This window comes from Phacochoerus africanus, chromosome 6 (genome assembly GCF_016906955.1).
Source record: "Phacochoerus africanus isolate WHEZ1 chromosome 6, ROS_Pafr_v1, whole genome shotgun sequence".
NCBI classification, from domain to species: Eukaryota; Metazoa; Chordata; class Mammalia; order Artiodactyla; family Suidae; genus Phacochoerus; species Phacochoerus africanus.
The window spans coordinates 47,140,619-47,165,915 of record NC_062549.1 but is presented as its reverse complement, the minus strand read 5'-3'; the positions used below and the strand labels follow the sequence as shown (position 1 = coordinate 47,165,915).

General features: G+C 37.5%; 1 protein-coding gene across 4 annotated transcripts in view; it reads right to left on the bottom strand.

The window, feature by feature from the left end:
• Positions 1–1,824: 1,824 nt before the first annotated feature.
• NBN (nibrin) overlaps positions 1,825–25,297 on the bottom strand; it is a 64,165-nt gene continuing 40,692 nt past the window's right edge. For all 4 annotated transcript variants that reach the window (XM_047783637.1, XM_047783638.1, XM_047783640.1 and 1 more), the window contains 2 exons: positions 3,133–3,182; positions 1,825–1,981 (listed from right to left, as the gene is read on the bottom strand). In XM_047783637.1, coding sequence (XP_047639593.1) covers positions 1,951–1,981; positions 3,133–3,182 — 81 coding nt within the window. In that variant the 3' untranslated portion in view covers positions 1,825–1,950. The remainder of the gene's footprint in view (positions 1,982–3,132; positions 3,183–25,297) is intronic.

The following is a 25,297-nucleotide window of genomic DNA, read 5'->3' as shown; positions in this document are numbered from 1 at the left end:
GACTTTTAGAAACTTAGATCATTAGTCCTGGAGTGTTTGTGCTTTTAGATTATACCTAGAGAGTAGAGAGCCCATTATTCATTAATCTTTGAATTCTTTCAGTGTTGTAGGAGGCAATGTTTTATATAAAATACATATTTAATAATTTTCCTCAACAAATAATTTGAAGGGGTAATGAAACAAACAAAACAGAAAAAACTATGACATTTACAAACTATCTCCTGAAAGAAACATGTTCTAAAGGCTGACCAAGACTACAAAGTATCAAATTCCCCTTGTGGTTCAGGCATTAAGGAACCTGACCAGTATCCATGAGGAGGCCTTGCTCAGTGGGTAGGGGATCTGGCACTGCCTTGAGCTATGGTGTAGGTCAAAGATGCAGCTCAGATCCTGCATTGCTGCTGCTGTGGCATAGGCCAGCAGCAGTAGCTCCAATTTGACCCCTAGCCTGGGAACTTCCTTCCATATGCAGCAGGTATGGCCCTAAAAAGCAAAAAACAAAACAAAACAAAACAAAAGAGTGCAAAGTATCTTAGCCAGAAATGCAGTGATTTTCCTTTGTTGAATATGAAGGCATACTGAATCTTCCATGAGGATCAAGCAACACTACATATTAATTTATGATATAACTTTTCATACTTTTCTATCTCTCACAACCTAAAAAGTTAGATTAGGTAGAACCTATGTGAGACTAGGAAGTTTTCAGTCAGCACAAAAAGCTTGTTCTACCTCCTAAGACAAAATGCATCAGTTTTTAGATTATTTAAAGAATAATCTAATTCTGCTGTGAGCCACATGGGAAGTACAACTTTACTCTAATTTGAATGTACAACTAAAGCTGTCCATGTGACAAAATTTGAAAAAAGGCATTGATTTTTTCCTTATCTCCCTATAAGAAAAAAGACAATCATACCATTTCTACTTCACAGATAACAAAACAAAACAAAAGAAAATAGCATTCTAAGCAGCTCAGAACACCATCAAACAAGTCTTATCTCATTCTAGAGAGGTTTATCCACAAGCCTGATGAAGTCTTCCACTTTTGTTTCCATTACTAGAATAATGTTTTGGTGACATCTTCAACACTGAATCCATTCCACCTGGGTTACTTCTACTCAGGGAAGATTACAGCATAATGGAAAAGAAAAAATAATTGAAAGAAAAAAAATTATGTTATTATGACTATAACCTTTCAATCTAGTCAGTAAAAAAGAGCAAGATAGAGAACATTACACATATTATGCTATTATTTTTGTAGGAAATTACTGAAAAATGATAGCACAGAAATTTGAATAGGCACTAAAAATTTCTGTAAAGACTCATTTGAAATGAGTATCATGAATTTTTTTCAAAGGAGGGGAAGCAAACAGCTAGGACAGTGGTAGAAAGGAGACCTTTTAATCTTTTACCCTTTTGTACTTTCAGATTTTGACTGTATTAATTATGACTATATTAACTGATAGATAAATTAAAATCTCATTTAAAAATGAAAAGAATTATCATAAGAGATGAGATAACAAAGACTGAAAACAGAACAAAACTGTCACATATAAAAGAAATAAAGGAGTTCCTGTCGTGGCTCAGTGGTTAATGAATCTGAGTATGAACCATGAGGTTTCGGGTTCGCTCCCTGGCCTCGCTCAGAGGGTTAAGGATCTGGCATTGCTGTGAGCTGTGGTGTATGTTGCAGACCCAGCTCAGATCTGGCACTGCTGTGGCTCTGGCGTAGGCCAGCGGCAATAGCTCCAATTAGACCCCCTAGCCAGGTAACCTCCATATGCCGCACATGGGGCCCTAGAACAGACAAAAAAAAAAAGAAAGAAATGGAATTTTGTGCATTTTATTTAATAAATTTAGGTCATATACTTAAATCTTCTATACACTATACGCATATATCCCAGAGATAACCCAAAGTAAATGCTTAATAGAAAATGTTTTTCCATGGCTTCTTTATCGTCTTCTTTTTACATTAGGATTATATCTGCAAGGAAAGAAACAGGGATAAATAATACCAAGATAAATGATAGCATTTTTCTCACTTAAAGTTAAAGGGCTTTGAAAATATTGTCACACTTTGACAAACAGAATAAGAATGCTAATTTTATTCTTAGGATTAGATATTAAGCACTGATATTTTTATTGTCATTTATCCTTTTGATGTTGCTTTGATGAATATTTGGCAAAAATAAAACACCAAAACATCCTGTAGAAGCATTAAAATAACTGATGAAAATAATAGTTTAAATATACATGTTTTTATACTTCTTCCAGGATGGCTTCAAATAGACCTCTCCATCCCCAAATTAAATTATACCATTTGTACAAAGGAGCATAATGAACCTAAAATATAATTATTTTATGAAATTTTCTCCTATAGCAATTAAACAAACGTAGGTTGGCAACTATATATTTTCATCTGATTTTACTTATGAAAATGAGCACTATTTGCCAATACTTTCAATAATGAAATTAAAGAATCAAATTTGCTACAAAACAGACTCAAAAATAGAGTATTTTTTGGTAAAACATTACTCTCCCCTAGTCAGAATCTACCTATAATATTGTATTTTATAAGTATTTCAGAGCAAATTATTATAAGGTTTGTTGGGCCTGCACAAATGCCGAAAAAACTAAATCAGAATTGAATCATAATCCCACTTTAAAACTCCTCTAACACTTCCACAAAAACCTGCTTTGAAACTCGAATCCAGCCTCTTATTTGAACGTATGTGTCAAATAAAAGTAAACAAATGGTCTGGTATTTACTTGTCTTATTTCAAAACTCATTCATTTATAATTCTACTGAGAACTGAAAATCTTATAAATTTATCATCCAAATTCAGCCAGCTCAGAAAACTTCTTTTGCCTAAATGCCCCATATAAATTTTAAATATCTTGGGATACAGTACAAGCGAATTAAGCCCAAACCTTGAAGCTGTATCCAATAAACTTCATTAAGATGTACTCAAGTAGTAAAAAGAAATACATTTATTAAAAACAAGACAAAATATTCTTTAGGTAAAGGTACTAAGTGTCTATTTCTAAGGAGAGAAGAAACAAATATTTAAACCCTATGAATAGAAATGAATTTTACATACAAAGATACATGAGAAAGCTGAAATAAAACTTTACCTAAAGAGATCATCAGCAAGAGATTCTTCTTTTGCATGTTGATTTTGAACCTGTCAAAATTAACATAATTTCAAACACTTGTTCAATGAGGAAAATATAGTTAGTGAAACTGCTATGGTGAGTGATCACAGTCATTTCTGGTCTTTTCACTTCATGCCAAGACTACTGCAAGAGTTCTCTAATTAAAGAACTTTCTCAGTGGGTTAAGGATCTGGCATTGCTGTGAGCTGTGGTATAGGTCACAGGCATGGTTGGATCTGGCGTTGCTGTGGCTATGGTGTAGCCAGCAGCTGCAGCTCCAATTTGACTCCTAGCCTGGGAACTTCCATATACCAAAGGTGTGGCCCTAAAAAGCAAAGAAAAAAAAAAAGAGAAAATTAAAAGTAACATCTGCTGTGAAGAACTCCCACAAAACTTTAACTATATAACTCCTAGATATTTATCAATTTCTACATCTGTTATAATTATACTACAGCTCCACTAAAAGAAAGACCATAAGTTTTCTGAATGCAGATAGTTTGTATATCAGTAATTTAAATCTGTGTATTTCCAAATACTAACTTAAAACTGTTTCTAAAAAAATTTCATTTAATCTTTATCTAATTCATCACTACTTTTACACTACTATCCCAATTTTAACCAATAAAGGAACAGTGACTTGGGTTAAGTAACATGCAAAAAATAAAAAATCTGTCACATGGAAGAACTGAGATTGTATAGGTCTACCTGAATAAGAGCCCCAGCTATTAACCAGGCTGTTACACTGCCTCTGAGTCTTTGGAAAGGACCTAGAAGAATGACTTGCAGAGATTCAAACTCAGAGAATGATTTTCCATTCATTCTTATATCATTTTACATTTTCTAATAAGTACAGCAGTTGTCAAAAAAACTGCTGTTATCATTATCCTAAATAGTCTTAAAGGTTTCCTGTCAGAGGATGCTAATTTTAAACTTTAATATAGTAAAGAAAAGTCAGCTTTATCTTATATATCTTAGTAAAAATATTAAGTAAAATAGTATTGAAAAACCGAAATCCTTCCGTTACTGGCCTTCTTCAATGGCTTGCAAGAACTCCAACTCACGGTCTTTAAAAATTCAAATCAGGGTGGATAGAGTTCAAATAATCATTATGTTTAATGCACAGAATGAAAATAGACGAAATTCAAGGAAAGTACGGGAACTAGGTGAGTATGAAAACTAAGAGGGGGCTGAAAAAGAACAAAAGGCAGGGAATACAGAAGAGTAGCTGGTGCAAGCCTAAAGAAATGAGACATCAAGACAGTAGCACATTTATATGTAGAAGCTATAGACATGCAGAAGAAGAAAGTCAACTCTATTTAAAGAGAAAATTGCTTTAGCAGAAATAGGAACGATTTGGTGGAATAAATCTAGAGCATATCCTCTCTCTGTACTAATGCTAATGAAATAAATGAAAGATGGAAAAAAGTTACCAGCTGCACAATCATTCTCTCAACTCCTCCCCATCCAAGAACAAATAAAACTCCACAGCTATAATTAATCAAGAAAAGCATAACTCCAAGCCATAAACTTCAAAAAGGTGGCTGTACAAAGAACCAAAAAACTGATGCAACTGATTCCAAACACCCCCCACCAGCCCATTAAAAGGTGCTACAAAACTGCATTTCTATACACTAACAATGAAAGAGCAGAAAAAGAAATTAGGGAAGCCATCCTGTTTACCATCATATCCAAAAGAATAAAATACCTAGGAGTAAACCTACCTAAAGAGACAAAAGACCTGTACTCTGAAAACTCTAAGACATTGATGAAAGAAATCAAAGATTGACACAAATAGATGGAAAGATATACCATGCTCGTGGATTGGAAGAGTTAATACTATCAAAATGACTATATTACCTAAGGCAATATACAGATTCAATGCAATTCCTATCAAATTACCAAGGACTTTTTTCACAGAACTCGAACAAAACATATTAAAGTTTGTTTGGAAGCACAAAAGACCCAGAATAGCCAAAGACATCCTGAAAAAGAAAAATGAAGCTGGAGGCATCAGGCTCCTGGACTTCAGACTATACTAGAAAGCAACAATCATCAAAACCGTATGGTACTGGCACAAAGACAGAAACAGAGATCAGTGGAACAAGATAGAAAGCCCAGAATTCAACCCACGCACCTACAGCCAACTCATCTATGACAAAGGAGGCAAGAATATACAATAGAGAAAGGACAGCTTGTTCAATAAGTGGTGCTGGGAAAACTGGACAGCCACATGGAAAAGAATGAAATTAGGACACTCCCTAACACCTTACACAAAAATAAACTCAAAATGGATTAAAGACCTAGATAGAAGACCAGACACTATCAAACTCCTAGAGGAAAACATAGGCCAAACACTCTCTGACATAAATGACAGCAACATCTTCTCAGATCCACCACTTAGAGTATTGACAATACAAACACAAATAAATAAATGGGACCTTATCAAACTTCAAAGTTTCTGCACAGCAAAGGAAACCCTAAACAAAACAAAAAGACAACCCACAGAATGGGAGAAAATCTTTCCAAGTGAAGCAACTGATAAGGGATTAATCTCCAAAAATTTATAAACACCTCCTACAGCTCAATACCAAAAAAACAAACAACCCCATCGAAAAATGGACAGAAGATGTCAATAGACAATTCTCCAAAGAAGACATATGGATGGCCAAGAAACACATGAAAGGATGTTCAACATCACTCATTATTAGAGAGATGCAAATCAAAACCACTATAAGGTACCACCTCACACCAGCCAGAATGGCCATCATCAAAAAGTCTACGAACAAAAAGTACTGGATAGGGTGTGGAGAAAAAGGAACCCTATGACACTGTTGGTGGGATTGTAAATTGGTGCAACCACTGTGGAAAGCAGTATGGAGATTCCTCAGAAAACTAAAAATAGAACTACCATTTGATCCTGCAATCTCACTTCTGGGCATCTATCCAGAGAAAACCATGTCTCACAAAGACACATGCACTCCAATGTTCATTGCAGCACTCTTTTCAATAGCCAAGACATGGCAACACCCTAAATGTCCATCAACAGAGGAGTGGATCAAGAAGATGTGGTAAATATACACAATAGAATATTACTCAGCCATTAAAAAGAATGAAATACCAGCATTTTTTGCAACATGGATGGACCTAGAAATTATCATGCTAAGTGAAGTCAGCAATACAATGAGACACCAACATCAAATGCTTTCACTGACATGTGGAATCTGAACAAAGGACAGACAACTTCTTTGCAGAACAGATGCTAACTCACAGACATTGAAAAACTTATGGTCTCCAGAGGAGACAGTCTGGGGTGTGGGGAGATGTGCTTGGGGTGTGGGATGGAAATCCTGTGAAATCAGATTGTTATGATCATTATACAACTACAGATGGGAAATATTCATTTGAGTAATAAAAAAAAGAAAAAAAAAGTATTAGCAAAAGTCTAAAAAACAAACAAACAAAAAAACCACCTGTCTAAATCTGAGAATTCTTACTAATAGTACAAATTTGGGAAAAAATAGCCTCAGCAGGAAAGAGAAAACAACTGCTGATGGACTGCTGAGAAGGGACCAATGGCATGGAGAATGAGTAAGTGGGACTGACACACCAAAGGCACAGCTTCCAGGCATCCTTAACAAATTAGTCAAATAATCTAAAGTACTAGGTTATTCTCTTCTGGGAAAGGATATACTCCCTGGTACATATTTAAATCTAGTCCCAAGAAAGACCTACACATAGCTTCACCTGAGCACCCCATTTCCTCTATTCAATGTCCTCAGGCAATAGAAAGAGAAATTAGAGGAGTTCCCGTCGTGGCGCAGTGGTTAACGAATCCGACTAGGAACCATGAGGTTGCGGGTTCGATTGCTGCCCTTGCTCAGTGGGTTACCGATCCGGTGTTGCTGTGAGCTGGGTGTAGGTTGCAGACGCGGCTCAGATCCCGCATTGCTGTGGCTCTGACGTAGGCCGGCAGCTATAGCTCTGATTAGACCCCTAGCCTGGGAACCTCCACATGCTGCAGGAGCAGCCCAATAAATGGCAAAAAGACCAAAATAAATAAATAAATAAATAAAAGTAAAAAAAAAGGAAAAAAAAAGAAATACAAATTAGATGGAACAAGCAATGGGCCTGTAAGCATGTTGCCATAATGACACTGTGAGGCCACTAGGATAATTTTTGTTGTTGTTTTTTTTTTTTTTTTTTTTTTTTTTCTTCTTTAGGGCCACAGCCATGGCATATGGAGATTCCCAGGCTAGGGGCTGAATCAGAGCTGTAGCTGCTGGCCACAGCCACAGCCACAGCCACAGCAACACAGAATCTGAGCTTTGTCTGTGACCTACACCACAGCCCACAGCAATATCAGATCCCTAACCCACTGAGCAAGGCCAGGGATTGAACCTGTGTCTTCATGGGTGCTAATCAGATTCGTTAACCAATGAGCCACAATGGGAACTCTGATAATTCTGTTCTTTATGAGCAAGCTAACATGTATAGGAGTGAATACAACCACATTCAACTTTTGCCTCACAAACTGGCTTTAGAAAGTAATACTTGCATAGAATGTATATGATGTTCCATAGAGCAAATGATATCTGGACAGGGTATTTTACTTCAAACAGCTGCAACATGAGAGAAAACAGCAAAGACACTCCGCATCCAGATGGGAAAAAAAGAGAGAGACTGGAACAGAACATGCAAAAGACAGAGAATCTGCAAGAAATAATAACCCCAAAATAGAAAGAATTTAAAAAAGATTAAGAACAGGAAAGTAATAAAATAAGAACAAAAAAGTTGATGATGAAAAAACCACAATGAAATTAAATGGGAATGAATGCTAAGTAAATAAACTGAGAACTCTAACACACCACTTCAGGATTAAATAAATGAGAAATACCCACACTGTTTCTGCTGTTATAAATACTTTTATTAGTAGCACCTTATGTAACTCTCACAAAAAGCCTGTAAAATAGAGGTACTATTATTGTTTTCATTCTGCACAGGAGGAAACAGGTACAAAAAAGCTAAGTAATTTTCTCAAGGTCACATAACATAGCTGGTGAGGAAGAAAACTGTAATACAACTGAAATCTGAATTTCTGCTATAGTGAAAGCTTAAGAAAGCCATAAGGAATGAAGAAGAAATCAATGTGGAGGGAAAAAGTGAATTAATAAAAGTAGAGTTATGTTTTAACTGTAGAGAACCCAGCAAATATAAAAAATGTTTTAAAAGATATAACAGAAAAGTTCATGAAGCAAAAAAGAACTGCACCTACAAACCAAAAGAGCACACTGCATTCCACGAAAAAGAAAGGGAGAATGATCAACACAGATACGTTCTGACTGTTACTGACTTTGAAGCTTAAGAAAAAAATACCACAGGCAGAAAAGTCACCTAAAAGGGGGAGGAAAAGGGGACTGACATGAAGTGGGGAAAGGGAAGCACAGAAAGTACACATAATTTCCTCCGTCTTCATAGCAAGGAACCAAAACAACAGTATCTAAAATCAAAATGAGCAGTTTGAAACAAATATTGATTTTAAACTGATAGTGTTTTTCATATTTAGGGATCATAGGAAACACCCTAGAAGGAAGAAACATTTATACAAATTCAGCAATGCTTTCAGTTTTACTTCCTTCTATTAGTCTCTATCTCCCTTCCTACACTGTCCCTGCCTCTCACTCCTCAATGAAGAGATTTCGGGAAGACTATATACTTAATGTCTCAATGGATAATCAGAATTAGGATTTTAATTTCTTCAATCTTCTGTGTAATACCATAATTTTTTGGAATGCAAGCTTCTAAATAATAAAGCTACTCATTCTTTCAAAAAAGAAAGGGGGGGGAATTCTTGGGTGGCCTAATAGGTTAAGGATTGGCATTGCCATTGCTGTGGATCAGATTTGATCCCTGGCTTGGGAAACTTCACAGGGCATGCACGTGGCCAAAAAAAAAAAAAAAAAAAGGGACGCCAATCAAGATGGTGCAGCAGTAGGATGTGGAACTCTCCTCCTCCCACAAATACATAAAAAATGCATCTATATGTGGAATAATTCTCACAGAAAATCTACTGAACACTAGCAAAAAACCTCAAACACCTGAAAAGACAAGAAAGATCTCTAAGTAACTAGGTAAGATGAAAGGGAAAAAAAAAAGAGGAAGCAGGATGGGACCTGCACCCTTGTGAGGGAGCTGAAAATTAGGAGAAGTTCCCACACCCTGGGAAGCCCCCTCACTGGTGGGGAGATCAGTTGGGACAGAAAAGGAACTTCATAGGAGAGTGCTGTGAAGTGGCAAGCAGGACAGTGAGACCAGTTTGTGGCAAGCAGGACAGTGAGACCAACACAGACTGTCCATGTCATTGCCCTGCTTGCCCCAGCTTCAGGCACGTGTCTGCTGGTGTTGGAGCTCAGGGTTTAGAGGACAACCTCAGGAAGAGGACTGGTGTTGGTGACATGGAGAAAGCCTGAGGGACTGGAGTGTGGTATAGCAAAAACCAAGAGTGTTTGTGGAAACCCAGGCCCATCATAGAAAAGAAGCATCAATGTTAAGTGGCTGTGAAGAAAGGGGGTGGGCTGCCACTGCAGCCTCTTTTTCCACGTGGTGCTGGTGTCCACCTCTAAGAGCTCTGGGAGAAGCTCCAAACTAGGCAGGCTCATGTGTCCTAGCCACTGCCTTGGTTGGTTCCCACACTGACCACCACCTTGGTGGGCCCCAGCAGCAGATACCAGCAGGCTATCCAAATGCAGAAGTAGGGCTGAAAACACAATTGAGTTCCAGGGGCCATGTGACATAGGAAGCAGGGTTGAAATCTCTCCCAGTGGCTAAGTGAGCCATATATTTACACCTCTGTCACTGGCTGTGTAAATTCAGTGTTTGTGGGACATCCAAATGAACAGATGCTCCTGCAGCTGGGACAGTCTGGTGTTAGCAGCTGTGGGCTTTGGGGTTGTGGGGGTGGGGAAAGGGAATGTAGTCAGGGTCTGAGCTGGCTCCATTGCTCCTAGAGTGGTTCCAGGTGTGCCATAGTCCTATAACCTGACTTCAGTGGATCTGCCCTGGTGGCCTTGTGATAACATGCTAGAGAGACATTAAGGCCAATTTCTGGCATTCCCCCAGTTGAGGGAGGGCTGAGGGCAGTGGCAACAACAGTGTACTCTGTGAGCCTGCATAACAGGTAAAGTGTGACACAACAGAGCACACTCACTTGTGATAAGCTCTGGTAGACTAATAATCAGTGGCTCCTCTCCAAATGGGAATGCTCCAATCACACCTATCTCACACCTGCAGCTCAGAAATGTACTCCAACAACTAGGGAGCAGACCCAGCCCCTGACAGGGCATTGACAACCAGAGTTCTGGTCACCACAACATAAATCACATATCCTATCAAGGAGACAGTAATCAGCATACACTGAGATAAGAGGTGGCAGGCATCTATACTAAACAAAGCCCTCACACCAAAAAATATTAAACCCAAGCAGGTTACACAGTGACATTCCTATATAAAATCAGTCCTAAAGACCACAAGAGATAACTGTTTCTCCTAAACTCAAAAAGTATGAGAAATATAAGTAAAATGAAGGAAAGGAACTACTCTCAAAAGGTAAAGAGAATTCCCCTGAAAGAGTAAACAATGAAACAGACATCTTCAGTCTTACAGATACCGAGTTCAAAAAGGAGATAATGAAAATACTGAAGGAATTAAGAAAGGCTATTTATAGAAATCCAGATTACTGAAAAAAAACACTACAAACTATGAGGAGGAGCCAAGAAAAATTACAAAATTCATTTGCAGATATGAAAGCTGAATTAAAGGTAATGAATAGCAGAATGAAAAATTCAAAAGGAGGAGTAAGTGAAATGGAAGATAGAATAATGGAAATCACCCAATTAGAACAGCAGACGGAAACTCAAATGCCAAAAATTAAAGGAATATAAGAGACTTATAGGATAATATAAAGCATGCCAATCTACACAATTGGGATCTCAGAAGGAGAAGAAAGAGAAAAGAGGATTGAAAAATGCATTTGAAGAAATTATGGTTGAAAACTTCCCAAACCTAAAGAAGGAAAAAAAAAAATATCCAGGTTCAGGAAGCATAGAAGTTCCTGAACACAATAAACCAAAACAGACCTACACCAAGACATATTATAATAACATAAATAGAATATATAATAATGAAAATATAAAGAGAGGATTCTTAAGACAGCAAGAGGAAACTAAGTGTTATTACAAGGAAATTCCCATAATGGTATCACATGATTTCTCCACAGAAAGGTTGCAGGCTGGAAGGGAGTGGAAAGATATATTCAAAGTCCTGAAAGGGAAAAATCTATAACCTAGGATACTCCACCCAGCAAGACTCTCATTTAGAATAGAAGTAGAGATGAAGAACTTCTCAAACAAGCAAAAACTAAAGTCAGCAATACTAAACCTAAAGTAAAGGAGAATTTGAAAGGTCTTCCCAAAACAGAAAAGAGGAAATTTATAGGAAAGTGAAAAATCACAAATGGAATGTAAATCACTTAAATAAGCCAGTAAACAGATTAAAAAAACAAAACTTTCTGTGAAAGAAATGACCACAATGAACAGCAAAAGGATGAACATAAAGATACAAAAGAGGATATCAAACTCATAAATGTGAGGGAGGAGGGTCAGAAAATGTAGTCTCTCCATGCCTCCTGGAATGTGTTTGAGTCTATATGTCTACCACTCTAAAGTAAACAGATATAAGAAAGAGTTAACATACTTGAAAAACAGGAAAATCACAAGTAAAAAACATACAACAGTTTCACAAAAACCAAACAGAAGAAAACATAAGTATAATACAAAAGAATAAAAAGAAAACAAACTACAAAAGTAAACACAAAAAGAAAAAGGGACAAAAACGAAATATAAAGTCAATGGGAAATCGAAGTTTAAAATAGCAATAAATACATATTTATCAATAATTATTTTAAATATCAATGGACTGAATGCTTTAATCAAAAGACACAGAGTGACAGACTGGATTCAAAAAACAAGAGCTTAGAATATGCTGCCTAAAAGAGACGCACTTTAGGGAAAAGGCCACACACATACTGAAAGTGAGGGAATGGAAAAAAGACATTTCATGCAAGCTGAAATGATAAGAAAGTGGAGGTTACAATACTCAGAACAGACTTTAACACAAAAGTTACAAAGATTAAAAAAAAAGTACACTGTGGGAGTTCCTGTCGTGGCTCAGCAGAAACGAATTTGACTTAGCATCCATGAGGATGCAGGTTTGATCCCTGGCCTCGCTCAGTGGGTTAAGGATCCAGCATTGCTGTGAGCTGTGGTGCAGGTTGCAGATGTGGCTTGGATCTGGTGTTGCTGTGGCTGTGGTATAGGCCAGCAGCTGCACCTCTGATTCAAAGCCTAGCCTGGGAACCTCCATATGCCACAGGTGTGGCCTTAAAAAAAAAGAAACAACAACAAAAAAGACAAAAAAAAATACACTATACACTATATAATGATAAAAGGATCAATACCAGGAGAGGATACATAAACATATACTAACAGACATAAAAGGAGAAATTGATGGAATAGATTTACAAGGAGATCCTGCTGAATATCATTGAGAACTTTGTCTAGATACTCATGTTGCAACAGAACAAAGGGTGGGGGAAAAATGTAATTGTAATGTATACATGTAAAGATAACCTGACCCCCTTGCTGTACAGTGGGAAAATAAAAAAAATTATATTAAAAAAATGGTCAAAAAAGAGAAATAAAATGTCATGTAGTTGGATAAAAAAAAAAAAAGAAATTGATGGGAATACAGTAACAGTAGGAGACTTTACCATCCTATTCACATAAATGGAAAGATCTTCAAGACAGAAAATCAGTAAGACAACACAGATCCTATATGAGATAACAGAACAGTCAGACTTAATTGATAGCTTCAGGACATTACATCCAAAAAAAAAAGAATACACATTCTTTTCAAGTTCACATGGAATATTCTCTAGGACTGACCACATAGTAGGGCACAAAACAAGCCTCAACGAATTTAAAAGTATAGAAATTATTTTTTCAAGCATCTTTTCTGACCACAACGGCATCAAACTGGAAATCAACCACAGAAAAAGAAATGAGAAAAAAACAATTACATGGAGACTAAACAACATGCTACTAAAAAAAAAAAAGAAAAAAAAAAGGATCAAAAAGGAAATTAAAAAACACTGTGAGACAAAAGACAATGAATAATACAACCACATCAACAAAAGACAAAAATCACATGATTATCTCAACAGATGTAGAAAGAGGATTTGATAAAATTCAACATTCATTCATAAAAACCCTTATGAAAGTGGATACAGAGGGAACAATCTAATAAAAGCTATTTATGACAGACCCACAGCCAATGTAAAACTCAATGGTGAAAGACTAAAAGACTTCCTGCTAAAATCTGGAACAATACAAGCATACCCAATCTCATCACTTCTCTTAGATGTAGTATTTGAGTCCTAGCCACAGCAATCACACAAGAAAAAAGAAATGAAAGGTATTCAAATGGTATGGAAGAGGTAAATTTGTCATTACATGGAGATGATATGATCAAATTAGAGGAAACCCTAAAGATGCCACACAAAAACTACTAAAACTGATAAATGAATTCAGCAAGGTAGCAAGATTATCATTAAATCCATTACATTTCTTTACACTAATGAAATATCAGAAAGGGAAAGTAAACAAACAATTCCTTTTAAAGTCATATGCCCTAAAATAAAGTACTGAGGAATAAACCTCACCAAGGAGGTGAAAGACATATGTTGAGAACCACAAAACATTAATAAAGGAAACTAGAAATGATTCAAAGAAATGGAAAGATATCCCACACTCTTGGATTGGAAGAATTAATATTGTTAAAATGGCCATATTGCCCAAAACAATCTACAGATTTAATGTGAACTCTATCAGATTACCCGTGACACTTTTCGTAGAACTAGAACAAATAATCCTAAAATTTTTATGGAACCATAAAAGACCCAGAATTGCCAAAGCAATCTTGAAGAAAAAGAAAAACAGGAGGCATAATCGTTCTGGACAGTCAGACAATACTACAAAACTACAATAATCAAAACCATGTGTTACTGGCATAAAAACAAGCAAAAGAATCAATAGACAGAAGAGAGAGCAGGATAGAGAGCCCAGAAATGAATCTACACACCTAAGGACAATTAATCTTTGATAAAGGAGGCAAGAATTTACAATGAGGAAAAAGTCTCTTCAGCAGGTGGTGCTGGGAAAGCTGGATATAAACGAATGAAACACACTCATACCACACATAAAAAATAAATTCAAAATGGCTTAAAGACTTAAATATAAGACAGGACACCAATGGAGTTCCCTGGTGGCCTAGCAGTTAAGGATCTGGCATTGTCACTACTGTGGCTTAGATTACTGCTGTGGCCTGGGAACTTCGGCATGCTATGGGCACGGACAGAAAAAGAAATGACACCATAAAATTCCTACAAGTGAACAGAGGCAGAACATTTTCTGATATAAATCATATCAATCATTTATTACATCAGTCTTCCAAGGCAATGGAAATAAAACAAAAACAAATGGGTCCCAATCAAACTTATACTCTTTTCCACAGCAAAGGAAACCATAAGCAAAATGAAAAGACAACCTATGGATTAGGAGAAAATATTTGCAAATGGCATGGGACTGACAAGGGCTTAATTTCCAAAACATACGAATAGCTAATATAATTCAATAATAAAAAGCAAGCAACCCAGTCAAAAAATGGGCAGAAGACCTGAATAGACATTTCTCCAAAAAAGACATACAGATGGCCACTTGACACATGAAAAGATGTTCATCATGGCTAATTATCAGAAAAATGCAAATCAAAACTACACTGAAGTACTACCTCACACTGGTCAGAATGACCATCACTAAAGTCTACAAATAGTACATACTGGATAGTATGTGGAGAAAAGGGAACCTCTTACACTGTAAGTGAGAATGTAAACTGGTGCAGCCACTATAGAAAACAGTATGGAGGCTCTTCAAAAAACTAAAAATAGTTACCATATGATTAAGTAATCCCTACTCAGTATATACCCAGATAAAACTATAATTAAAAAAAGATAGGAGTTCCCATCGTGGCTCAGTGGTTAATGAACCCAACTAGCATCCATGAGGATGCGAGTTTGATCCCTGGCCTTGCTCAGTGGGTTAAGGATCTGGCATTGCTGTGAGCTGTGGTGTAGGTCAAAGATGCAGCTCAGATCCTATGTTGCGGTGGCTCCGCTGTAGGGGGGTGGCTACAGTTCCCATTAGACCCCTAGCCTGGGAATCTCCATATGCTGTGGGTGCAGCCCTAAAAGACAAAAAGAAAAAAAAAAGATATATACACCCCTATTTTCACAGCAGCACTATTTACAATAGCCAAGACATGGAAACAATCTAAATGTCCATTGACAGATGAATGGATAAAGAAGAGGTATATTACTCAGCCATAAAAAAGAAAATAATGCCATCTGCAGCAACATGGATGGAACTAGAGACTCTCATACTAAATGAATTAAGTCAGAAGGAGAAAGACAAATACCATACGATTTCACTTCTATCTGGAATCTAATATATAGCATGAATGAACCTATCTACAGAAAAGAAACAAACTCATGAACATGGAGAACAGACTTGTGGTTGCCAAGAGGGAGGGGGAGGGAGTGGGAGTATGGAGTTAGTAGATGCAAACTATTGTATTTGGAATGGATAAACAATGAGATTCTGCTGTATAGCCAAAGGAACTTTATCTCATCACTTGTGATGGAATATGATGGAGGATAATGTGAAAAAAAGGAATGTGTATACACACACACACACACACACACACACACACACACGTATAACTGGGTTACTTTATTGTATAGCAGAAACTGACAGAACACTGCAAATCAACTATAATTAAAAAAAAATTTTTTTAAGTAAAAGGGAACCCTTTTATACTGAGGGTTAGAATGTAAACTGGTGCAGCCACTATGGAAAACAGTATGGAGGCTCTTCAAAAAACTAAAAACAGTTATCACATGATTAAGTAATCCCACTCATTGGTATATACCCAGACAAAACTATAATTTGAAAAGATATATATATGTCTATGTTTACAGCAGCACTATTTACAACAGCCAAGACATGGAAACAACCTAAATGTCCACTGACAAATTAATGGATAAGGAAAAGGTACATAAATGTAATGGAATATTACTCAGCCATAAAAAAGAATGAAATAATGCCATTTGTGGCAACAGTGATGAACCTAGTGATTATCACACTAAATGAAGTAAGAAAGAAAAAGACAAATACTATATGTTATCACTTACATGTGGAATCTAAAATATGACAAATTAACATATCTATGAAACAGAAACAGATTCAAAGACAGAGAACCTAGGGGGTGTGGATGAGGGAGGAAAAGACTGCGTGTTTGGGATTAACAGACAAATTATTATTATATATAGGATGGATAAACAAGGTCTTTATAGCACATGGAACTATATTCAATATCCTGTGGTAAACGATAATGGAAGAGAGTATGAAAAAGGATTTATATACATACATACATACATACATACATATATATATCCTTGTATGTGTATACATATATACATATCCTTGTGCGTGTATATATATCCTTGTGTTTTTTGGGGTTATTTTTTGTCTTTTCAGGACTGCACCTGCTGCATATGGAGGTTCCCAGGCTAGGGGTCTAATGGGAGCTGCTGCTGCCGGCCTACGCCACAGCCGCAGCAACGCCAGATCCAAGCCACGTCTGCAACTTACACCACAGCTCATGGCAATGTTGGATCTTTAACCCACTGAGTGAGGCCAGGGATTGAACCCGCAACCTCATGGTTCCTACTCGGATTCGTTTCCTCTGTGCCACGACGGGAATTCCTTTGTGAGTGTTTATTTATATATCTTTGTGTATATATATCCTTGTATAACACATACACATATATAAGTCACTGCTGTATAGCAGAAATCTACATATTTTAAATAAATTATACTTCAATAAAGTTTTTTAAAAAAGAAGAAAAAAAAAAGAGAAGAGTGGTGTTCCCATTGCGGCTCAATGGATTACAAACCTGACGAGTATCCATGAGGATTTGGGTTCAATCCCTGGCCTCACTCAGTAGGTTAAGGATCTGGTATTGCTGTGAGCTGTGGTGTAGACTGCAGACATGGCTTAGATCCTGCATTGCTGTGGCTATGGCACAGGCTAGCAGCTGTACCTCCAATTCAACATCTAGCCTGGGAATTTCCAAATGCTGCAAGTGCAGCCTGGGGAAAAAAAAAAAAAAGGAGCAAACAATGTTACTTCCAATCTTCCATTTTCTGACAGCAAATAACCCTGATAACCCTATTTTTTTGAGTGATCTAAGAATTTTTTGATTAAAAAAGTTTTTATTTTTTAATTTATTTTTCCTTTTAGGGCCGCACCTGTGGCACACAGAAGTTCCTGGGCTAGGGGTCAAATTGGAGCTGTGGCTACCAGCCTGCGCTAGAGCCACATCTGCAACCTATGCCACAGCTTGCAGCGACACTGTATCCTTAACCCACTGAGCAAGGCCAAGGATCAATGGGCACTATCAGTGTTCAATAAACCACAGGAAGAACACCTAAAAAAGCATTTTAAAAAATTTCTGAAGACTAAATGAGAAATATAAATCCTAAGATGTTACCAAGGGCCACAGCCAACTTTTGCCCTACCCTGTAGATATCTGTAAACCATAAAAAAACTTAGGCTCGCCTTTGATATCTGTTTGGGAAATGAGTACTATGAAAAAAATTCAAGATAAGAAATAGAAGAAGAGGGCAGAACTAAAGGGTGAAAGAAGAACAAAGTCTACAACACAAAAGGAGATAGTAAAGAAACTTGCCTGTCTTGAACCTGACACAGGGTGAAGGAAAGAAGTAAAACATCTAAGTTTGTAACACAGGTTGGCCTTCACTCAAGCCTCTGGTCCAAATACATATTAACTACCCAAATGACCCAAAAAACGACAAGCAGAGATTAAAGTAGTTTCATATTGGTAAAACAAGACTCACAGACAAACAGCTTTTCTATAGGAAATAAACTTAAAATTATGACTCAAGGAATTCTCAAGGATCAAGCTCCAAGAAAAATGAGCAATCCACATTTGAACACCACAAAATATATACTTGCAACAAGGCATCCTAAGAGAGGACTAGATGAAACATATCAACACTTTACATATTTGGTATCATTAGGAAGGAATATAAAAGAGGAGCTTAAAAACATTAGCAGGGAACAAGATTTAGAAACAAATGAAGCAGACTTCCAGAAATGAAAAATACAACAGATTGAACAAAAACTCAATGAATGAATGAAATACCAATCAGAAGAGCTGACAGGAAGTACTAAACTGGAAGATAAGCTGAAAAGAGTGATATGTTTCTGATTTCTTAACTTCCATGTAGGACTTTATATATTAAAAAGCTCACAGGAGTTCCCGTCGTGGCGCAGTGGTTAACGAATCCAACTAGGAACCATGAGGTTGCGGGTTCGGTCCCTGCCCTTGCTCAGTGGGTTGACGATCCTGCGTTGCCGTGAGCTGTGGTGTAGGTTGCAGACTCGGCTCGGATCCCGCGTTGCTGTGGCTCTGGCGTAGGCCAGTGGCTACAGCTCCGATTCAACCCCTAGCCTGGGAACCTCCATATGCCGCGGGAGCAGCCCAAGAAATAGCAACAACAACAATAACAACAACAAAAAGACAAAAAAAAAAAAAAAAAAGCTCACAGAGTTTCCGCTGTGGTGCAATGGGATCAGCAGCATCTCTGTAGCGCCAGGATGAAGGTTCAAAATCCAGCCTGGCACAGTGGTTTAAAGGATACAGCACTGTTGCAACTGTGGCTCAGATCTGATCCCTGGCCCACGAAGTCCACATGCCACACAATGGCCAAAAAAGAAAAAAGAAAAGAAAAAAGCTCCTCACTATATTGAACTTTATTAAATTTTCCAGTTTAAAAAAAAATGGTTGAAAGAATTATGGCTCAAGTGGACAGTCCCTACGAGTTTCTAACATAGTAGTTTATAAATAATATGTAGTTGACATACGTAAACAATGAATTTTTGGAAATCACATTCTAACATAGAAAGCTATCAATCGGGGTTCCTGTCATGGCTCAGGGATTAATGAATCCGACTAGGAACCATGAAGTTGAGGTTCGATCCTTGGCCTCTCTCAGTGGGTTAAGGATCTGGGGTTGCCATGAGCTGTGGTGTAGGTCGCAGACGCAGCTCAGATCCTGTGTGGCCGTGGCTGTGGCACAGACCGGCAGCTATAGCTCTGATTAGACCCCTAGCCTGGGAACCTCCATATGCCGCGGGAGTGGCCCTAGAAAAGGCAAAAAGACAAAAAAAAAAAAAAAGCTATCAATCGGTTCATATTTTCCCAAAAGAGCAATGTATAACTAAAGTTTGGGTTCTTGAGGCTTAGGCAGCATATTAGCTATAGATATATGATCAATGAATCTAGAACTCCCTTAAAAAGAAATATTATGGAAAAGTACAAATTTTTTTAAAATGATAACTAAATACACTACATATTTTTAAATTTTCTTATTATAGTTGATTTACATTGTTCTGTCAATTTCCACTGTATAGCAAAGTGACACAGTCATATATCTATACACTCTTTTTCTCATGTTATCTTTCATCATTTTCCATCACAAGTGACTGGACATCATTCCTTATGCTATACAGCAGGACTTCATTGTCTATCCATTCTGCTTGTTTTGCTTTTTACAGCTGCAGCCATGACAGATGACAGATCCCAGGCTATGAGTTGAATCGGAGCATATCCACAGCAACGCCAGATCTGAGCAGCGACTGCTACCTACACCACAGTTCACAGCAGTGGCAGATCTTTAACCTCCTAAGTGAGGCCAGGGATTGAACCCTCATCTTTATGGATACTAGTCAGGTTCCCTATCACTGAGCCTCAAAGGGAACTCCTGCCTATCCATTCTTGATGTAAGTTTGTCACTATTAACCCCAAACTCCCAGTCGATCCCACTCCCTCTTCCTCTGCACTGGCAACCGCAAGTCTGCTGTCCATGTCTGTGAGTCTCTTTCTGGTCTGTAGAAAGGTTCATCTGTGCCATACAAAATTTAGATTCCACATATAAGTTATATCATATAGTACTCATCTTTCTCTTTCTGACTTACTTAGTACAAGAATCTCTAGTTCCATCCACATTGGTGCAAATGGCATTTTGTTCTTTTTGACTGAGCAGTATTCCATCGAGTACAGGTACCACACCTTTGTAATGTCTATGGGCATTTAGGTTGTTTCCACGTCTTGGCTATTGTGGACAGTGCTGTAATGAACATAGGGGTGCATGTATTTCTGAATCAAAGTGTTGTCTGGATATATGCCCAGGAATGGGATTGCTGGATCAAGTGGTAGTAATATATTTAGTTTTCTGAGGATCCTCCATACTGTTTCCATAGTGGTTGTACCAATTTATATTCCTACCAACAGTGCAAGAGGGCTCCATTTTCTACAAACCCTTGCTACTATTTGTAGTCTTATTTTGGAGATTAAGCCCTTGTTGGTAGCATCATTTGCAACTATTTTCTTCCATTCCATAGGTTGCCCTTGCATGTTTGTTGTTGTTTTTTTACGGTTTCCTTTGCTGTGCAAAAGCTTTTAATTTTGATTATGTCTGATTGGCTAATTTTCATTCTTATTTCTATTGCTTTGGGTGACTGACATAAGAAGACATTTGTAGAGTTGATGTCACAGAATGTTTTGCCTATGTTCTCTCCTAGGAGCTTTATGATGTCTTTTCTTATGTTAAAGTCTTTAAGCCATTTTGAGTTTATTTTGTGCATGGTGTGAAGGGTGTTCCAGTTTCACTGATTTACATGCAGCTGTCCAGTTTTCCCAGCACCACCTGCTGAAGATACTGACTTTTTCCCATTTTATATTCTCTCCTACTTTGTTGAATATTAACTGACCATTAGGTGTCTGGGTTTATTTCTGGGCTCTATGTTCTTTTACATTGGTCTGTATGTCTGTTTTTGTACCATTACCACAATGTCTTGATTACTGTAGCTTTGTAGTATCATCTGAAGTCTGGGAAAGTTAAGCCTCCTGCTTGTCCCGCCCCCCCCCCCCCCCGCCCCCCAGGACTGCTTTGGCGATAATGGGTCTTTCATGGTTCCACATAAATTTTTGGATTTTTTTTTCTAGTTCTATAAAAAAAATGTCAAGGGTATCTTGATAGGGATCACATTAAATTTACAGATTACTTTGGGTAGTACGGCCATTTAAACAATATTAATTCTTCCAATCCACGAGCAGCATAGGATTTCTTTCTATTTCTTTGAATCCTCTTTAATTCCTTGATTCAATGGGGTTTTGGTCTTTGCGGGGGGGTGCACCGGTAGCATATGGAAGTTTCCAGCCTAGGGGTCTAATCACAGCTACAGCTGCTGGCCTATGCCCCAGCCACAGCAAGAGGATCCAAGCTGCGTCTGCAACCTACACCACACCTCACAGCAATGCAATGCTGGATCCTTAACCCACTGAGTGAGGCCAGGGATAAAACCCATGTCCTCGTGCATACTAATCAGATTCCTTTCTGCTATGCCACAATGGAACTCCTCCTTGATTAATGTTTAATATAGCATATAAGTTTTCACCTCCTTGGTCATGTTTATTCTTAGGTATTTAATCTTTTGGGGTACAATTTTATTTTTTAATTTTTCTATTATTTATTATTTTTTATTACTCAAATGAATTTATCACATCTGTAGTTGTATAATGATCATAACAATCTGATTTCACAGGATTTCCATCCCACAGCCCAAGCACATCCCCCCACCCCCCAAACTGTCTCCTCCAGAGACCCTAAGTTTTTCAATGTCTGTGAGTCAGCATCTGTTCTGCAAAGTTCAGTCTGTCCTTTTTTCAGATTCTACAGGCCAGTGAAAGCATTTGATGTTGGTGTCTCATTATGGCTGACTTCACTTAGCATGATAATTTCTAGGTCCATCCATGTTGCTGAAAATGCCATTATTTCTTTCCTTTTAATAGCTGAGTAATAGTCCATTGTGTATATGTACCATTTCTTTTTGATCCACTCCTCTGCGGATGGACATTTAGGCTGTTTCCATGTCTTGGCTATTGAAGTGTGCTGCAATGAACATTGGAGTGCATGTGTCTTTGCGAGTCATGGTTTTCTCTAGATAGATGCCCAGAAGTGGGATTGCTGCATCAAATGGTAGTTCTATTTTTAGTGTTCTGAGAACTCTCCATACTGTTTTCCACAGTGGTTGCACCAATTTACAATCCCACCAACAGTGTAATAGGGTTCCTTTTTCTCCACACCCTCTCCAGCACTTCTTGTTTGTAGATTTTTTGATGATGGCCATTCTGGCTGGTGTGAGGTGGTACCTCATAGTGGTTTTGATTTGCATTTCTCTAATATGACTTACTGGCTGTTGGTTTGTCATAAATGGCTTTAATTATGTTAAGACATTTTCCCTCTATACCCACTTTGGTAAGGGTTTTTTTTTTTTTTATCATGAATGGATATTAGACTTTGTCAAATGCTTTTTCTGCATCTACTGAGATGATCATGTCGTTTTTTTACTTTTCTTTTGTCAATATGGTGTATGATGTTGATTGATTTGCATATGTTGAACAATTCTTGTGAACTTGAGATGAATCCCACTTGGTCATGGTGTATGATTTTTATTATTGGATTTGGTTGGCTAAAATTTTGTTGAGAATCTTTGCATCTATATTCATGAAAGATACTGGCCTATAATTTTCTTTTTTTACAATCATCTTTGTCTGGTTTTGGTATTCGGGTGATGGTGGCTTCACAGAATGTCTTTGTGAGTGTTCCTTCTTTTTCAATCATTTGGAAAAGTTTAAGAAGGATGGGTATATGTCCTTCTATGTTTGGTACAATTTGCCTGTGAAGCCATCTGGTCCTGGACTTTTGCTTGTACGGAGTGTTATTACATATTCAATTTCACTTCTAATGATGGGTCTGTTTAAATGATGTATATCTTGATTCAGTTTTGGTGGGTTGTGTATCTCTAGAAAGCTGTACATTTCTAGGCTTTCAAATTTGTAGACATCAAATCATTCATAGAATTCTCATATGGTTTTCTGTATCTCTGCAGTATTTGTGAGATTTCTCATTTTTCATTTCTTTTCTTCTTTTTTTGATTTTTAGAGCTGCACCTGCAGTATATGGAAGTTTCCAGGGTAGGCACTGAATTGGAGCTACAGCTACTATCCATAGCCACAGCCACAGCAACATGGAATCCGAACCGCATCTGTGACCTACCCACAGCTCACATCAATGCTGGATCCCTGACCCACTGAGCAAGGCCAAGGATCGAACCCACATCCTCATGGATACTAGTCGTATTTATGTCTGCTGCACCACAATGGGAACTCCTCTCCTTTTTTCATTTCTTATTTTGTTTATTTGGGTTCTTTTTTTTCTTGGTGAGTCTGGCTAGAGGTTTGTCAATTTTGCTTATTCTTTCTAAGAACCGGCTCTTGGTTTTATTGATTTTCTTCTATTGTTTTTTGAATCTCTATATGATTGATTTCCTCTCTGATCTTTATGATTTCCTCCTTCTGCTGACTTTAGGTTTTGTTCGTTCTTTTTCTAGTTCTTTAAGATGGTAGGTTAAGTTGTTGATTTGATTTTTCTTCTTTTTTGGAGGAAGGCCTGTATAACTATAAACTTCCCTCTGAGAACTGCTATTGCAGCATTCCACAGATTTTGAATGGTTGTGTTTTCATTGTCATTTGTCTTGAGGTATTTTTTACTTTTTTATTTATTTTTATTTATTTTAATTTTTAAAAAATTTCTTTTGTCTTTTTGTGGCCGCACCTGCAGCATATGGAGGTTTCCAGGCTATGGGTCTAATCAGAGCTGTAGTCGCCGGCCTATACCACAGCCACAGCAACGCCACATCCTTGACCCACTGAGTGAGGCCAGGGATCAAACCCTCAACCTCATGGTTCCTAGTTGGATTTGTTTCCACTGCGTCATGATGGGAACTCCCTGAGGTATTTTTTAAATTCCCCCCCTTTTTTTTTATGTATGTAATTTGGTTTTATTGAAAAACTTACTAGGAGAGATTTTTTTTTTTTTTAATTTTCCCACTGTACAGCAAGGGGGTCAGGTTATCCTTACATGTATACATTACAATTACATTTTTCCCCCACCCTTTCTTCTGTTGCAACATGAGTATCTAGACAAAGTTCTCAATGCTATTCAGTAGGATCTCCTTGTAAATCTATTCTAAGTTGTGTCTGATAAGCCCAAGCTCCCGATCCCTCCCACTCCCTCCCCCTCCCATCAGGCAGCCACAAGTCTTTTCTCCAAGTCCATGATTTTCTTTTCTAAGGAGATGTTCATTTGTGCTGGATATTAGATTCCAGTTATAAATGATATCATATGGTATGTCTTTGTCTTTCTGGCTCATTTCACTCAGTATGAGATTCTCTAGCTCCATCCATGTTGCTGCAAATGGCATTATATCATTCTTTTTTATGGCTGAGTAGTATTCCATTGTGTATATATATACCACATCTTCCGAATCCAATCATCTGTCGATGGACATTTGGGTTGCTTCCATGTCCTGGCTATTGTGAATAGTGCTGCAATGAACATGCGGGTGCATGTGTCTCTTTTAAGTAGAGATTTGTCCGGATAGATGCCCAAGAGTGGGATTGCGGGGTCATATGGAAGTTCTATGTATAGATTTCTAAGGTATCTCCAAACTGTTCTCCATAAATTCCCCTTTGATTTCCTCGTTTATGCATTAGTTTTTTAAGTATGTTGTTTAGTCTCCATGTAATCAATTTTTCCTCAATTCTTATCCTGTGGTTGATTTCTAGTTTCAGGCCATTTGTGGTCAGAGAAGATACTTGAAATAATTTCTATACTCTTAAATTTGTTGAATTTAGTTTTGTGCCCAAATATGTGGTCAATCCTTGACAATGTTCCATGTAAACTTGAAAAGAATGTGTATTCAGATTTTTCTGGATGTAATGTCCTGAAAACATCAACTAAGTCTAATTGTTCTATTGTGTCAC